This window comes from Cucurbita moschata, unplaced genomic scaffold, assembly GCF_002738365.1.
Source record: "Cucurbita moschata cultivar Rifu unplaced genomic scaffold, Cmos_1.0 Cmo_Scf00027, whole genome shotgun sequence".
Taxonomy (NCBI): domain Eukaryota; kingdom Viridiplantae; phylum Streptophyta; class Magnoliopsida; order Cucurbitales; family Cucurbitaceae; genus Cucurbita; species Cucurbita moschata.
Window position 1 is genome coordinate 3,207,655 of NW_019268543.1, and position 12,184 is coordinate 3,219,838.

The 12,184-nt window shown below is 38.6% G+C and overlaps 3 protein-coding genes across 7 annotated transcripts; 1 reads left to right on the plus strand and 2 right to left on the minus strand.

The window, feature by feature from the left end:
- Positions 1 to 1,004: 1,004 nt before the first annotated feature.
- LOC111462640 (serine/threonine-protein kinase AFC3) lies at positions 1,005 to 5,139 on the plus strand. Of its 3 annotated transcripts, XM_023106307.1 has the most exons (12): positions 1,005 to 1,335; positions 1,459 to 1,579; positions 2,260 to 2,286; positions 2,374 to 2,527; positions 2,613 to 2,661; positions 2,951 to 3,065; positions 3,229 to 3,320; positions 3,398 to 3,545; positions 4,319 to 4,383; positions 4,464 to 4,561; positions 4,643 to 4,748; positions 4,827 to 5,139. In XM_023106307.1, the coding sequence occupies exons 1-12, from the start codon at positions 1,246 to 1,248 to the stop codon at positions 4,959 to 4,961; spliced, it is 1,200 nt and encodes a 399-aa protein (XP_022962075.1). In that variant the 5' UTR covers positions 1,005 to 1,245; the 3' UTR covers positions 4,962 to 5,139. The 3 variants fall into 3 exon arrangements, with proteins under 3 accessions (XP_022962075.1, XP_022962076.1, XP_022962077.1); XM_023106308.1 differs by lacking the exon at positions 1,005 to 1,335 and having other exon boundaries at positions 1,523 to 1,579; positions 2,366 to 2,527; positions 4,827 to 5,093; XM_023106309.1 differs by lacking the exons at positions 1,005 to 1,335; positions 1,459 to 1,579; positions 2,260 to 2,286; positions 2,951 to 3,065 and having other exon boundaries at positions 2,513 to 2,527; positions 4,827 to 5,093.
- A 370-nt stretch (positions 5,140 to 5,509) lies between these two features.
- On the minus strand, positions 5,510 to 7,461 carry LOC111462641. The gene is made up of 2 exons (XM_023106310.1): positions 7,140 to 7,461; positions 5,510 to 6,393 (listed from the first exon to the last, which is right to left on the minus strand). The coding sequence occupies exons 1-2, from the start codon at positions 7,342 to 7,344 to the stop codon at positions 5,723 to 5,725; spliced, it is 876 nt and encodes a 291-aa protein (XP_022962078.1). The 5' UTR covers positions 7,345 to 7,461; the 3' UTR covers positions 5,510 to 5,722.
- A 750-nt stretch (positions 7,462 to 8,211) lies between these two features.
- LOC111462368 (tRNA (guanine-N(7)-)-methyltransferase-like) lies at positions 8,212 to 10,926 on the minus strand. Of its 3 annotated transcripts, none has more exons than XM_023105901.1 (2): positions 10,833 to 10,926; positions 8,212 to 9,191 (listed from the first exon to the last, which is right to left on the minus strand). In XM_023105901.1, exon 2 carries the CDS (start codon positions 9,181 to 9,183, stop codon positions 8,425 to 8,427), a length of 759 nt encoding a protein of 252 aa, XP_022961669.1. In that variant the 5' UTR covers positions 9,184 to 9,191; positions 10,833 to 10,926; the 3' UTR covers positions 8,212 to 8,424. The 3 variants fall into 3 exon arrangements, with proteins under 3 accessions (XP_022961669.1, XP_022961668.1, XP_022961670.1); XM_023105900.1 differs by having other exon boundaries at positions 10,820 to 10,926; XM_023105902.1 differs by lacking the exon at positions 10,833 to 10,926 and adding an exon at positions 9,700 to 9,873.
- Between the last annotated feature and the right edge of the window lie 1,258 nt (positions 10,927 to 12,184).

A 12,184-nucleotide genomic window follows, 5' to 3' on the forward strand; every position in this document is an offset into this window, starting at 1 on the left:
ATCGTTTTTTGTTGACGTAGTACTTGCCCATTTTGTCCTAGTAAGCGTGCACAAATCACACGAGAAATTCTGGTAAAGCATTACAAATTTGTTTTGACCCAACAAAGAATTCAAACTCCTCCTGAGAAGTCCCAATCAATGATAAAGCACGAGGGTCGTGGTATTGAGAATCAATATGATGAAAGATACATGCTGCATTTAAATGACGTTGATCTGAAAATTATCTATTTATTTTCGTTGAAATTATCTAATGTATTTACAATATATAATTTATATTAAAAAAATTAAACAACAATATTCATAAATAAAAAATATAATATAATATTCTATCAAATATATATATATATATATTTTAATATTGCGACCCCTTTAAAATTAAAAAAAAAAACCATCAAAATCTCAAAAAAATATAAATATTGTAATATATAAGTTATAATATTTAAGAATCTCCCGATTTTGATTATCGTCAAACTTTGAGCTTATTAATCAAAATTCACAAAATTTAAGACAAAATAAATATAAATAAATAGATGAAAAATACAATCTTTGTCTTCGACCCCGCTTACCTCCCCCCACTTCATCTCACATTTCCAGTTTAAACGAAAATTCCTCAACTCGTTCGGAGTGTATCTCGTGGGGTAAATAGACATATCTATACGTATCAATGTTTTAAAATAATTATAGGGAAGATCAGTCTGTTATTACTACAGTAACTTTTATAAGTTGAACGACGACAATTTCACCCGACATCATGAATCACCAAAGCCGACTTTCATCCTTACGTCAGTCACGGGTAGGGTTGCAACATTTGCTAATGTAAATTAAAAATTAAAAGATTAAATAGTGTAATTTATGACGAAATAAATAAAATATTGAGGAAAAGAATCCTAATTTTGAGCAAAATTGTTTTCCAATTCCTTCTAATATTTGGACAAGAATTTCGGAGGGTAAAAAACAAATCGTTATATATATATATATATCGAATGTACGATATTCACGAGCGTGAAGTAACAGCCTCGTCTTTCCTGTTCAAAACCTCTCGCCTATTACGATTATTATCTGTGGTGGTCGGCGAGCTGCTGAATCTTTGTATTTTGTAGAACCAAGTTGCCGAAACCCTAATTTTCTGGTGATTCTCAGGGATTTATCTGTTGATTATTTATTTGTACATTCGTAATCAGTATTGGGATAGAGTTTAGAGAGTCTGTGTGTGTGTGTGTGTGTGTTGATTAATGAACGTCAGCCATGGAAGCTGAGAGAATGGAGAAAGAACAACAGCGGACCACCAGGAAAAGGCCTCGTTCCGCATGGGATGTGGTGCCATCCGAACAAGAGGTTAGTTCGTTGGCTTTGGGATTGGATTTTCAGCGATGACGACGTTGAATTCCGAAGGTCACGGCAATTAGGGCTTTTATTTCGAATCATGAAGGTTGCTGGGTGCGTCTTTTTCCTGTGTAGGCTAATAAGGCTTTGGCGGTGGTTAAGGATGAGGTCAAAAGGCATGCCTCGCCCCCGAGAAGAGACGATGATCGTGAAGGACACTATGTCTTCAACCTCGGCGAGAATCTCACTCCGAGATGTGAGTGCTTTTTTATTGTTATTGTCGGTTTGCCTTTTAAATTGGATGCTGAATATACTATGATAGTCTGGTATGGAGTGTGTGAAATCGAGTCTGCAATGTTGGGGTTTTTTCCTTTATCAGACGAGGGATTTACGGTAAATTCTTAATAAAAGTAAGGCAGTATTTTGAGGCACACATCACGAGAACCATCATCTTATGTTGTTTGCTTGAAAGAAAGAAAACACATTAGGGAAAGAAAGAATTCTTGGAACTTTCTGTGAGATTTTTTTGGTTGTTGCCACCTGGTGTAAGCTGCAATGCCATTCTTTGACTATATCATTAATTCTTTTGTAGTATAGACCCTTTTGTAACTTCCTGCAAAGGTTGAGCTGGAGACTCTACTTGTGAATTTCATATTATCAATGAAATTACCTTTTATCAGGGAAAGAAATCACATTAATATTTTAAGGTTTCCCCGCAGCTGCGGAATGAACATCCCTTATTTGTTTTAAATACCCAAAACCATATATATATATTATATTGTCTTATGTCCTCTTTCGTTTTTGTTATTTACTCAAGTTATCCATATCTTAAATAGCAATTAGGTTTTCGATTGGTCATTATCTTAATTGTTTTGGTCTTTTGATTTGTTATTCTTGAATCTTACTGGGGTAATCGGTAACATGAACGTCTTGCAGATAAAATCCTCAGCAAGATGGGTGAAGGTTAGCTGTCATGTTCCCTGCTGTCTGCAAGATTTTATGTTTTTGTCATTCTGCTGGAGTCCACTGAGCAAATTTCTAGTGCTGTAGGCACATTTGGTCGAGTTTTGGAATGCTGGGACCGGCAAACTCGAGAATATGTAGCCATTAAGGTAGTTCGGAGCATAAGAAAGTACCGTGATGCAGCCATGGTTGAGGTGGATATACTTAAGCATCTTGCTCAGAATGACACAGGCTGCTTACGGTGTGTATCTATTTCCTTGTTTTATAGTCTTCAATTCATCAGATAACACAATCTAACTCTGGTTTGCAACATATTTCTCATGCAGTTGTGTGCAGATTAGAAATTGGTTTGACTACCGCAATCACATATGTATAGTAAGTATTTCAATTAAAGCCCATTGATTTATCTCTTTTCTCTCCCTTTCTTGATATTTAAGATGTTATTGCGATCCCTTTGATGTTGTATTTTCTGGTAACTGAAGTTAATCTCTTTCAGTTATCATAATAGTGGCGGTTTTTCTTTTGCTATTGGGTAAACCTTATCAATTATTGTGTACATGCATTGTTCACATATACATGAGTTCTTTCGTACATGTGGACTTATTCATAGAATTGGAAAATTAACAAAAGCCTTCCTTTGAATGCATTTGAATGGTTTGATCAGGTATTTGAGAGGCTTGGACCAAGCTTATTTGATTTTCTAAAGAGAAATAAATACCACCCATTCCCTGTGGATCTTGTTCGGGAGTTTGGACGACAGCTTTTGGAATCTGTAGCATGTGTGTGGATTTATTTTCAACCTCAGCATTCTGATTTTCATTTATCTCTTTTTCCCTAAAGAACTCAGAAACCATTTTCATTGTTATTTCCTCTGTTCAGGGGTGGAAAATGTCTAATCATACCATGTTTAACTTGTTTACTTTGCTTCATCATATCTGGCAGATATGCATGATTTACACTTAATCCACACAGACCTGAAGCCAGAAAATATACTTCTTGTGTCTTCTGAATATATAAAGCTTCCTGGTTGTAAGGTATTTAAATATTTCGAATCTGAAAATTTGGGTGAAAACTCAAATGTATCTTAAAAACGATGCTTGAAATGATACAGAGGGTTTCGTCGGATGAAACGCAATTCAGGTGCTTGCCCAAGTCTAGTGCAATTAAGCTGATTGATTTTGGTAGTACTGCATTTGATAATGAGAATCATAGCTCCATTGTTTCTACGAGGCATTACAGAGCCCCTGAGGTTATTCTAGGTAACTAGTTATGTGGTTGGCTAGTGAAATTTGTGTTTGTGTATAGTTTTCTCCCCTTTCCTTCTCTGATTCCTAATTGAGAAACCTTCTGTGTTGAAACTTTTCCCAAAATTTCATTTTATTTATGTTGTTGCATAGAATTAAATAGTATCTGGAGGAAGGGGAAAGATGAACCCCAGTGGTAGCATTAGGGCAGAAGACGGAATCTGTCGAAACACCTTTAAAAATGTGATATATTTACGTTTTTTGCTTCTTTCTTGCTAAAATATTGTATATCTGTCTGGTCACTTTTACCCATAAGGCAATAACTCTTGTCATTGAAGGTAGTTCGTGGCTCTTGTCGTCCAACTGTTCATACATATGTATGCAGCAGTGTAGAAATGTTTTAAGCTTTTCATTAGTTTCTAAATCTCATTGGGAGCGTGAGTGGAAGGTGTTTATTCTATGATGGAGGCTCCAATTTTTTAACATTTGGGTGTCAAAATTGTTTTGGGGTTAGAGTGACATTCATGGTTGTCTCTTCAGCATCCGTTTTTGCTGCTTGGCCCTGAGTTACACATTTCCTACTCATGGGCCCCTGCCTGAAAATTTATCATCAGATGGACATGAATGTAATATAATTCATTGCATATCCCAGGATACTATTATATGATATTTGATTATTGCACCAAGAATCTCAGCAAGGACATGTTGACAATGTTAGATATTGCGTCACAAATGCCTTACATTATATACATGCTGTAGTCTCACCTGCATTGATGAATGTTATGCAGGTCTTGGATGGAGTTATCCATGCGATTTGTGGAGTATCGGTTGCATTCTTGTCGAACTGTGTTCGGTTAGTATTTGTTGAACCTGACTTAGGTTTGATTAGGTTGAAGTTTATATAAAAAGTTGTTAATTACTGGAAGCCTGTAGGGCAAAGCACTGTTTCAAACTCACGAGAACTTGGAGCATTTGGCAATGATGGAGAGGGTGTTGGGACCTATACCAGGGCACATGATTCAGAGTGCTGAGTACTGAAACATCCCGATTTCTCTTCATTTATTTCCCTTGTAGAGTAACAAATGGACTAATTTTCGATCCGTTTCATGTAGCCAAAACGCAGAAAAATATTTCAAACGAGGTTTGCATCTAAACTGGCCCGAAGGAGCAGTTTCAAGAGAAAGCATTCGAGCCGTGAAGAAACTCGATCGTTTGAAGGTCTGTTAATTAGTATGCTTCTGTGGTTTTATAGAAGATGATCGTAAGCTCATATCAAATTGTTCTCTTTGTTTTCAGGATATGGTTTCACAACATGTGGGTTTCTCCAGGCTATTGACTGATCTGTTGTATGATCTATTGAAATACGACCCTTCGGAACGCCCAACAGCTCGACAAGCCCTTAACCATTCTTTCTTTAAGAGTATAGCATGAGAAGGTACGATTCCATGCTTAGTTACAGTTGCAATACAAGTCTGTCTGCAAAATGCTGGCTTTTTTATTTCAGAGGAAAGAAAGAGAGATGATTAAGAATGCTATGCAGACAATGATTTTTACTTGTATTTGTAGAAGTATGATTATTAATGAAAAGCATGTCAATATTCTCTACAAATTGTCAGGCTAGGGATTTCTTTTTTCTTTTTAATTTTTCCCTTTTCACAAGTGAAAGATGGAGATTTGAACTTCATACACCATCATTCTCTAAGTTAAGTAATGCTAATCTTGTAGGTGCACTTAATATTCGTGTATTAAGTGCTTAAGAATGATTTCTTTAAGTTCAAATTCTTGAGCCTTTTAAAAGTCATTCTAAACCTGCTTTAAATCAATTCAATGATAAGATCATGTTCATAATCTAATATCTTAGTACAAGAAAGTTTTCATGTAAGGTAAGGTATAATTCAAATACTTGGATTGCTTACACTGCATCAAAATCAAGTTGTATAAGGTAAGGTCCTATTAATCCTCATCATTCTATTCAACAGTAAACACAAGTAGGGTCGTAAATTTAGGGTAACTGGAACGATCGGATTACAAAATGGCTTTTCGGTTTACTGCAAAATGGCTAACAAACCAACATCGAACGAGTATCATTGACACGAGACAAGTGCACAGTACAAAATTTTTAGACTAGGTGCAGAACAGAGAGAAAAGAACAGACACAAAACGAAACTGCAAACCATCGACACAGCCTGAATCTACAGACGCTGCACAAACGAAAGTCCCGATACAACGATAACTGCAAACACACTAATGTCCATGAAAATTGCACCCATTGCCTTCTGAGCCACTAGACCTGCCTCTAAAACGTTACCAATTTGTTCAAATGAGCCTTGTCCTTCAGGTGGAGGTACTTGACCCTCTCCCCTATCAGATACTCTAGAACCCTTCTGTTTGGCGAAAAGAAGTCTCCCAAGTACAACTGTTGCATTTGTGAGCAAGACGAGATAGACTGGTCTAGATCCAAAAACAATTCTCATAAGACTCTGGCCTAAGAAAGGAAATCCTACATATGAAGCAACTACAAGAAAGGCTATAATAGCCGAAAAACAAAGGCGGGTCATTTCAGATTCAGAAATCGCCGAACTTAATTCCTTCAGAGAGAAAGAACTGAGGGGTTGGAATTTTGGTTTGGAGCGTCGATCTCTGCCATATGTAGAAAGAGATGAATCTCGACCTTCAGACGGGGTGACATGGGACGGTGCTCTTCCACCATCTTGAGGAGTAGAAGCTACTGCATGTTCTATTTCATTAGATTTGCTCAAGAGAGGTGCCATACTGGCTCCATCATTTACAGAAGATCTAGCACTAATCTGAGGATCCTTTTGTTGCAATGTAGAACCAATCAGCTTGTCGATATCACGAGAAACTGCGAGCGAAGCATGAAGTGTGAGCAGAACAACAATTCTAGTGTACAGTTCAATAACATAAAACAAAAGGAACTGCAGAAATATATTGCAAGGTGCAGGAGAACTATGTTCAACAATGCAATTTCTCATGCTAAACAGGCGATATTGCAAGAAAAGATCGTGAGAAGGCTAACAAGGGCAGAGAATAACTCTACAATGATTGTGAAAACTTCTCTAGCTCCCAACATCCCATGGGAAAGAACTCAATTTCAATGTAGTTCTTTTTAAAAAATACGTGATGCCAAATAGCAATCCAAGCTATTTCAATTCCAATGCTACATTATTTAGATATAATTTATCCCTTTACAACCTTTTGTTAAGGTCACAATATCACAGCACAAGGTCTACTGACATTCAAATTCAATAGACATGCTTGCAACGAGCCGTCAACACAAATATTTGCTTGATTATTGACATTCAAATTCAATAGACATGCCTAGAACTTCGAAGATCCAAGTAGACTCTGTGCAATTCACTGTTATTATTTTTTTAGAAAATTAAACGACGTATCTTTTCATTGATGATGAGACATAGGGCATAGTTATCAAGTGAATGCAAATCACTAGGAACGAATTGTATGAATCCTAATAACCAAGCTCTCAATTAGCTTCTCGTTCCATCACCACTCGTATAAACGCAGAAAAAAACGCAGGAGAAAAACATTTTCACATAATTCCAGAAAGCAACAAGGAAATACGAGGAATACCGGTAGGTTGATCAGAAATACGAGGCCGGAGATCCTGAAGATTCGAGATCGACGGCTGGGGTAATGAATTGATATTTTCATCGTTCGGCGGCGGAGATATGGAGGGAGAAGGGAGCGATTGGATCTGACCGGTTATTAGGGCTAAACGTTCGGAACCTCGCTCCAGGATCCGCCGCCGCCGAGATTCTCTCGCGTTCGCCGCCATGAGTAGTCACCTTCAAAACACCGTCGGAATCGGGTCGGTATTTGTTCAGTTCTGGACGATTCCAAGATTATCCCATTCCATTTCCACAAGTACCTTTGTTTTCATTCGATTTGCAGGCGTTAAATTGATGGAGTTGACCACGTGTGAATCACGTGATAACGGTAAAATGAAGAACAATCTCCTGGTCCTGCTGAGTCCTGACTCCTCCACGGATCGTTCGAGAAGGCCGGGTCGGGTCGGGGCCTCCAAGAATATTTGGGCCGATTCGACTCGAATTGGTTATTGAGCCTTTCGAGACGTGTTGGGCCAGATCGGAATTGGTTAATGGGCCTGTGATTTGAAGTCTAACCATCCAAATTCACACCGCCCGCTGTCCTCTGTGGGCTTTCCCTTTCAGGTTTCCCTCGAGGTGGGCCTATGATTTGAAATCTAACGATCCAGATTCATTGCTAGTAGATATTGTCATTTTTGGACTTTCCCTTTCGGGCTTCCCCTCAAGGCTTTAAAACGCGTCTGATAGGAGAAGGTTTCCACACCTTTATAAATGATGTTTTGTTCTCCTCCCAATCAACGTGGGACACCACATAAAGTGTTGTGTCGGGCTACATCACGCCATGGTTGAAGTTGAATAAGTCATAATTAAGAATTTTTAATGATTAATAGCATGTAAAAATTCTTTAAAAATTGCATGGAATAATTAAAGGTTATCCTCACGTTTCAATATCATACTATAGTCTTCCACAATTAGAAGCGAAGTGAGGCGGGAATAAGGAATATAATCTCCGTCCCTAACCTTGTTTAACTAATTTATCTGTTTTAACTAATTGAGATAAATCTCTCACTACTTCTTCTCCCATTTTCTGCATGTGGGTTAAATAAACATCTCTAATATTAACTGATTTAGAATCCCAAGTTCGTGGAGAGATTCCGAGAGTAAATCAAATCAAATTTGTAAGATGCATCTGTCATAAGAACAGAAAATAGAACACCAAGAAAGTCTAGGAAGAATGCAAACAGCTCAAGGAAACAACTCATAACTTACAATCAAATGAACGCAGAAGAAGGCTCAATCCTTCCAAGTCATGGTGCTGCAGCAACGCGCCTATACACTGCCTGAAAGGTCCGTCCCTCATTTCTTGCAACCTTTTGTCCTTCCTCCGTTGCAGAACTTAGAAGCTCCACGGCTGGATCTGCCTCGAGCTCTTCCAATGTTAAAGCTTCAAACAAAGGGTGATTCTCTAAACAAGTCTTCATCCACTCTCCAAGCTCTTCCACATCTGTAATTGTGTATATAATCCCACCAACTCTCAGCGCATATGCGTACTCATCAAGCAAAAATGGACTGATTACACGCCGGCGGTGATTCTTCTCTTTGAAATGAGGGTCCGGGAACAAGAAAAACATCTTTGAAAGTTGTGCTTTTTCGAAGTAGTTTGGAATGTACTTCATGGAATTTGTTCGAACTACTGAAATGTTTTGGTATTGGCCAGGATTTGCTACTCTCAAAGCTAAGATCCGTTCCTTTACGTACTCTGATACTTTATCCCGGAGTTCCATTCCAATCATCAGGGCTTCCGGGAAAAGGGTTGAAAGACTAATCAGAAGACCACCAAAACCGCAACCAATATCAGCAAATTCAATCTTTTTGGTTCTATCTCGCTGGTCATTTGAAGGGAACAGTTGAGGGTAATGAAGGGAATAATCAATTTCATTGGGGGAGATTGGTACTGGGAAGTGAGAGTCACTTAGAGGGTTGCTGTGTGCTCTTGCACGGTAGAAGCGCTTTCGTGGCAGGCCAGTTGACTTGCTGAAAGTTGGATTAGCATCGTTGTCCAACATGTTTAATGCTGCAAGAACAGAGGAAAGATATGTTCATAGGGAAATACGACCTACTAAGAGGGACTTGTGATGGAAAAAAAGTTTGAATTCAATAAACTTGTAAAGGTAATATCAGCAAGAGCATGAACAGTTCATGAAAAGAAATCTAAAGAGTGCAGAAGTAGAAAACATTTGATTGCACGAGTAATAGTTCGACCCTTCAGTTACAAGAGTATTCAAGAAAGGATTACGCCCCACGAGAATCTTTTGAGCAATTCTTGTAGGGATTGGGAGAAAAAACAAATTTCAATCAAACCAATGAAAAGATTCCTGGTAAGATCTGAGCAACGCATGAGAAATACAAGTAAAAATGAAAATGCAGCTTGCTTTTAACATAAATATAGCGATTGAGTGGAATTCAAATAATAACAAAAGAAAACTTGGGTGGGTCTTCATCACATCCCACCAAAGGTATGTAAGAGATCGGGCTTTCTTTCAGGTTTTTAAAACGTGGCTGCTAAGGAGAGGTTTCCATACATTTATAAAGAATGTTTCGTTCTCCTCCCCAACCGATGTAGGATCTTACAATCCAGTCCCCGGGGCCTAGCGTCCTCACTAGCACTCGTTCCCTTCTCCAATTGATGTGGTACTCCCCAATCCACCTCCCCTTCGAAGCCCAGCATCCTTGCTGGCACACCGCCGCGTGTCCATCCCTTCAGGACTTGGCCTTCTCGCTGGCACATCGCCCGGTGTTTGGCTCTGATATCATTTGTAACGGTTCAAACCCACCGCTAGCAAATATTGTCCTCTTTGGGCTTTCTCTTTCGGGCTTCCCTTCAAGGTTTTAAAATCCGTTTCTTAGTTCTCTTCCCCAACCGATGTAGGATCTCACGTAGAAGGTGGCTCAGGTTCACTCCAACATTGAGTGAAGAATCAAAATTCTTATTCAGGTGAGGCATATAAAAACCTTTATTTCATAAGCCTTTTCAGGTTGAGATGCAATAAGACCAAAATATAGACTACTGAAAATCAATTTTAAACAAAAATAGTTTAAAAAAATATGATGTTTATTCCCTTTGGAGATTGGAGATAATAACATAAGAAAGTTCTCAACAGCTTTAAGATCCTAGTTTCTAGTTCTTTGACACTTTGCAAAGGAGAATCATCTAGTCTCACATAACGCAGGACATTGCAATGAAACAAACTCCAAACATAATTTTTCCCATAAAATAACTATTAGCAGAAGAAGATTATCCAATTGCAAGAAATTTGCATCTTGTAGAGCAATGAATATGGACAAGGATTTGAAAAATCCCACAAGAAAATGCTTGATAGAAAGCAAGTCAAGTGTTAGAATCTGGAAAGAAAGCCGAAGACAAATTGTAAAAAGAAACAAAAAGCAAAACAATTCAAAGCGGCATTATATCGAACACCTAGTTTGCATGTCAATAAACAAAGAATGTCTCAGACAACACAAAATCAGGAACGAGTTGAAAACAACAACACTCAAATCAGAAAACATATGAACATTACCAATTAACAAGCTCAGCCCAAGGATCATGACCCTCTCTAGTAGCTACGCATTAACGGCAAGAAAGCAAAATTCCAAAGGCGGGAAAGTATTGAAAACTTGAAATGAAGAACAAACTAGAAATACCAGAAGATTTTACCGAAAGGTACCGCTAAATGCTGAAGCCTGCCGGAGTAATGGGCGTTCGCCACCTCCAAAAATTGCGGTTCTTAGCGAAATCTGCGTCCTTGTGCTCAAACAGAGTCCGAGATAGGAGAGGACGGCTAAATGTGGGCCAAGGCCCAATTACGGCGCAACTGGGCCTTTTGGGCTTAAAATTAGAACCCACATCCAGTCTCAATAATAAAAAACAATAATTCTATTTTTATATTTACTACTATAATGGGTCATAATATATAAAGAAAAAAAAAACAATTTTAGCCCTTTAAATTTTAAATAAATATTAATTATTACCCTAAATTCAATTTTCACCAATTTGCCCGAAAACTCATTCATTAAAATATAAACTCATTCCTAATAGATGCGTTTTAAAACTGTGAGATTGATGACAATACGCAACATACAAGAGCGGACAATATCTACTAGGAGTGGGCTTGAGTTGTTACAAATGGTATCAGAGCTAGATACCGAGTATTGTGCTAGCAAGAAGGCCGAGCCTCTAAGGGGTGGATTGTGAGATCCCACATTGGTTGAAGAGAATAACGAACTTCTTCTTAACATACGCGTTTTAAAATCGTGAAGCTAATGGCGACATGTAACAGTTTAAAGCAAATAATATCTACTACTACTATTGGATGGTAAAGTTGACTTTAGGAGTTTGAATAAATGATGGGCGTTAAATGCCCTTAATTTTGGGTATTGCATGGGTCAGGGAGGAGAACGAATAATTCTTTAGAGGAGTCTGGAAACCTCTACGTGGCCGATACAGTTCAAAAGTCCAAAGAAGGCAATATCTACTAGTGGTGAACTTGGACTGTTACAAATGGTATCAAAGCTAGACACTAGATGATCTGCTAGTGAAAAGGCTGAGTCCCGAAGAGGGTGGACACGAGGGGTGGACAAGAGGGTGGATTGGGGGATCCCACAACGATTGGAAAAGGAAACGAGTGCCAACAAAAATGTTGCTCTCCGAGGAGGGATATGAAGAGGAGAACGAAGTATTCTTTACAAGGGTGTGGAAACCTCTCCCTAACGAACGCGTTTTAAAAACCTTAAGGAGAAGCCCAAAATGGAAAACCCAAAGAGAACAATATCCGCTAGCGGTAAGCTAGAGCTGTTACAAATGATATCAGAGCTAAACAACTGACGATATGTCAGCGAGGAGGCTGAATCTCGAAGGGGGTGGACATAAGACGGTGTGCCAGCAAGGATATTGGGCCTCGAAGGGAGGTGAATTTGGGGATCCAACAACGATTGGGGAAGAAAACGAGTGCCGACGATGACGCTAAGCCCCGAAGAGGAGTGAATATAGTGAGATCCCACATTGGTTGG

What these genes read in the sequence shown, in the direction of transcription:
- LOC111462640 (XM_023106307.1), top strand. Translation starts at nt 1,246, where the DNA reads ATGGAAGCTGAGAGAATGGAGAAAGAACAACAGCGGACCACCAGGAAA. An exon ending in GCTTTTGGAATCTGTAGCAT is followed by an intron (nt 3,066 to 3,228) that starts GTGTGTGGATTT and finishes CATATCTGGCAG; the next exon opens with ATATGCATGATTTACACTTA. An exon ending in TAAAGCTTCCTGGTTGTAAG is followed by an intron (nt 3,321 to 3,397) that starts GTATTTAAATAT and finishes GAAATGATACAG; the next exon opens with AGGGTTTCGTCGGATGAAAC.
- LOC111462641 (XM_023106310.1), bottom strand. Translation starts at nt 7,344, where the DNA reads ATGGCGGCGAACGCGAGAGAATCTCGGCGGCGGCGGATCCTGGAGCGA. An exon ending in TATTTCTGATCAACCTACCG is followed by an intron (nt 6,394 to 7,139) that starts GTATTCCTCGTA and finishes CTTCGCTCGCAG; the next exon opens with TTTCTCGTGATATCGACAAG.
- LOC111462368 (XM_023105901.1), bottom strand. Translation starts at nt 9,183, where the DNA reads ATGTTGGACAACGATGCTAATCCAACTTTCAGCAAGTCAACTGGCCTG.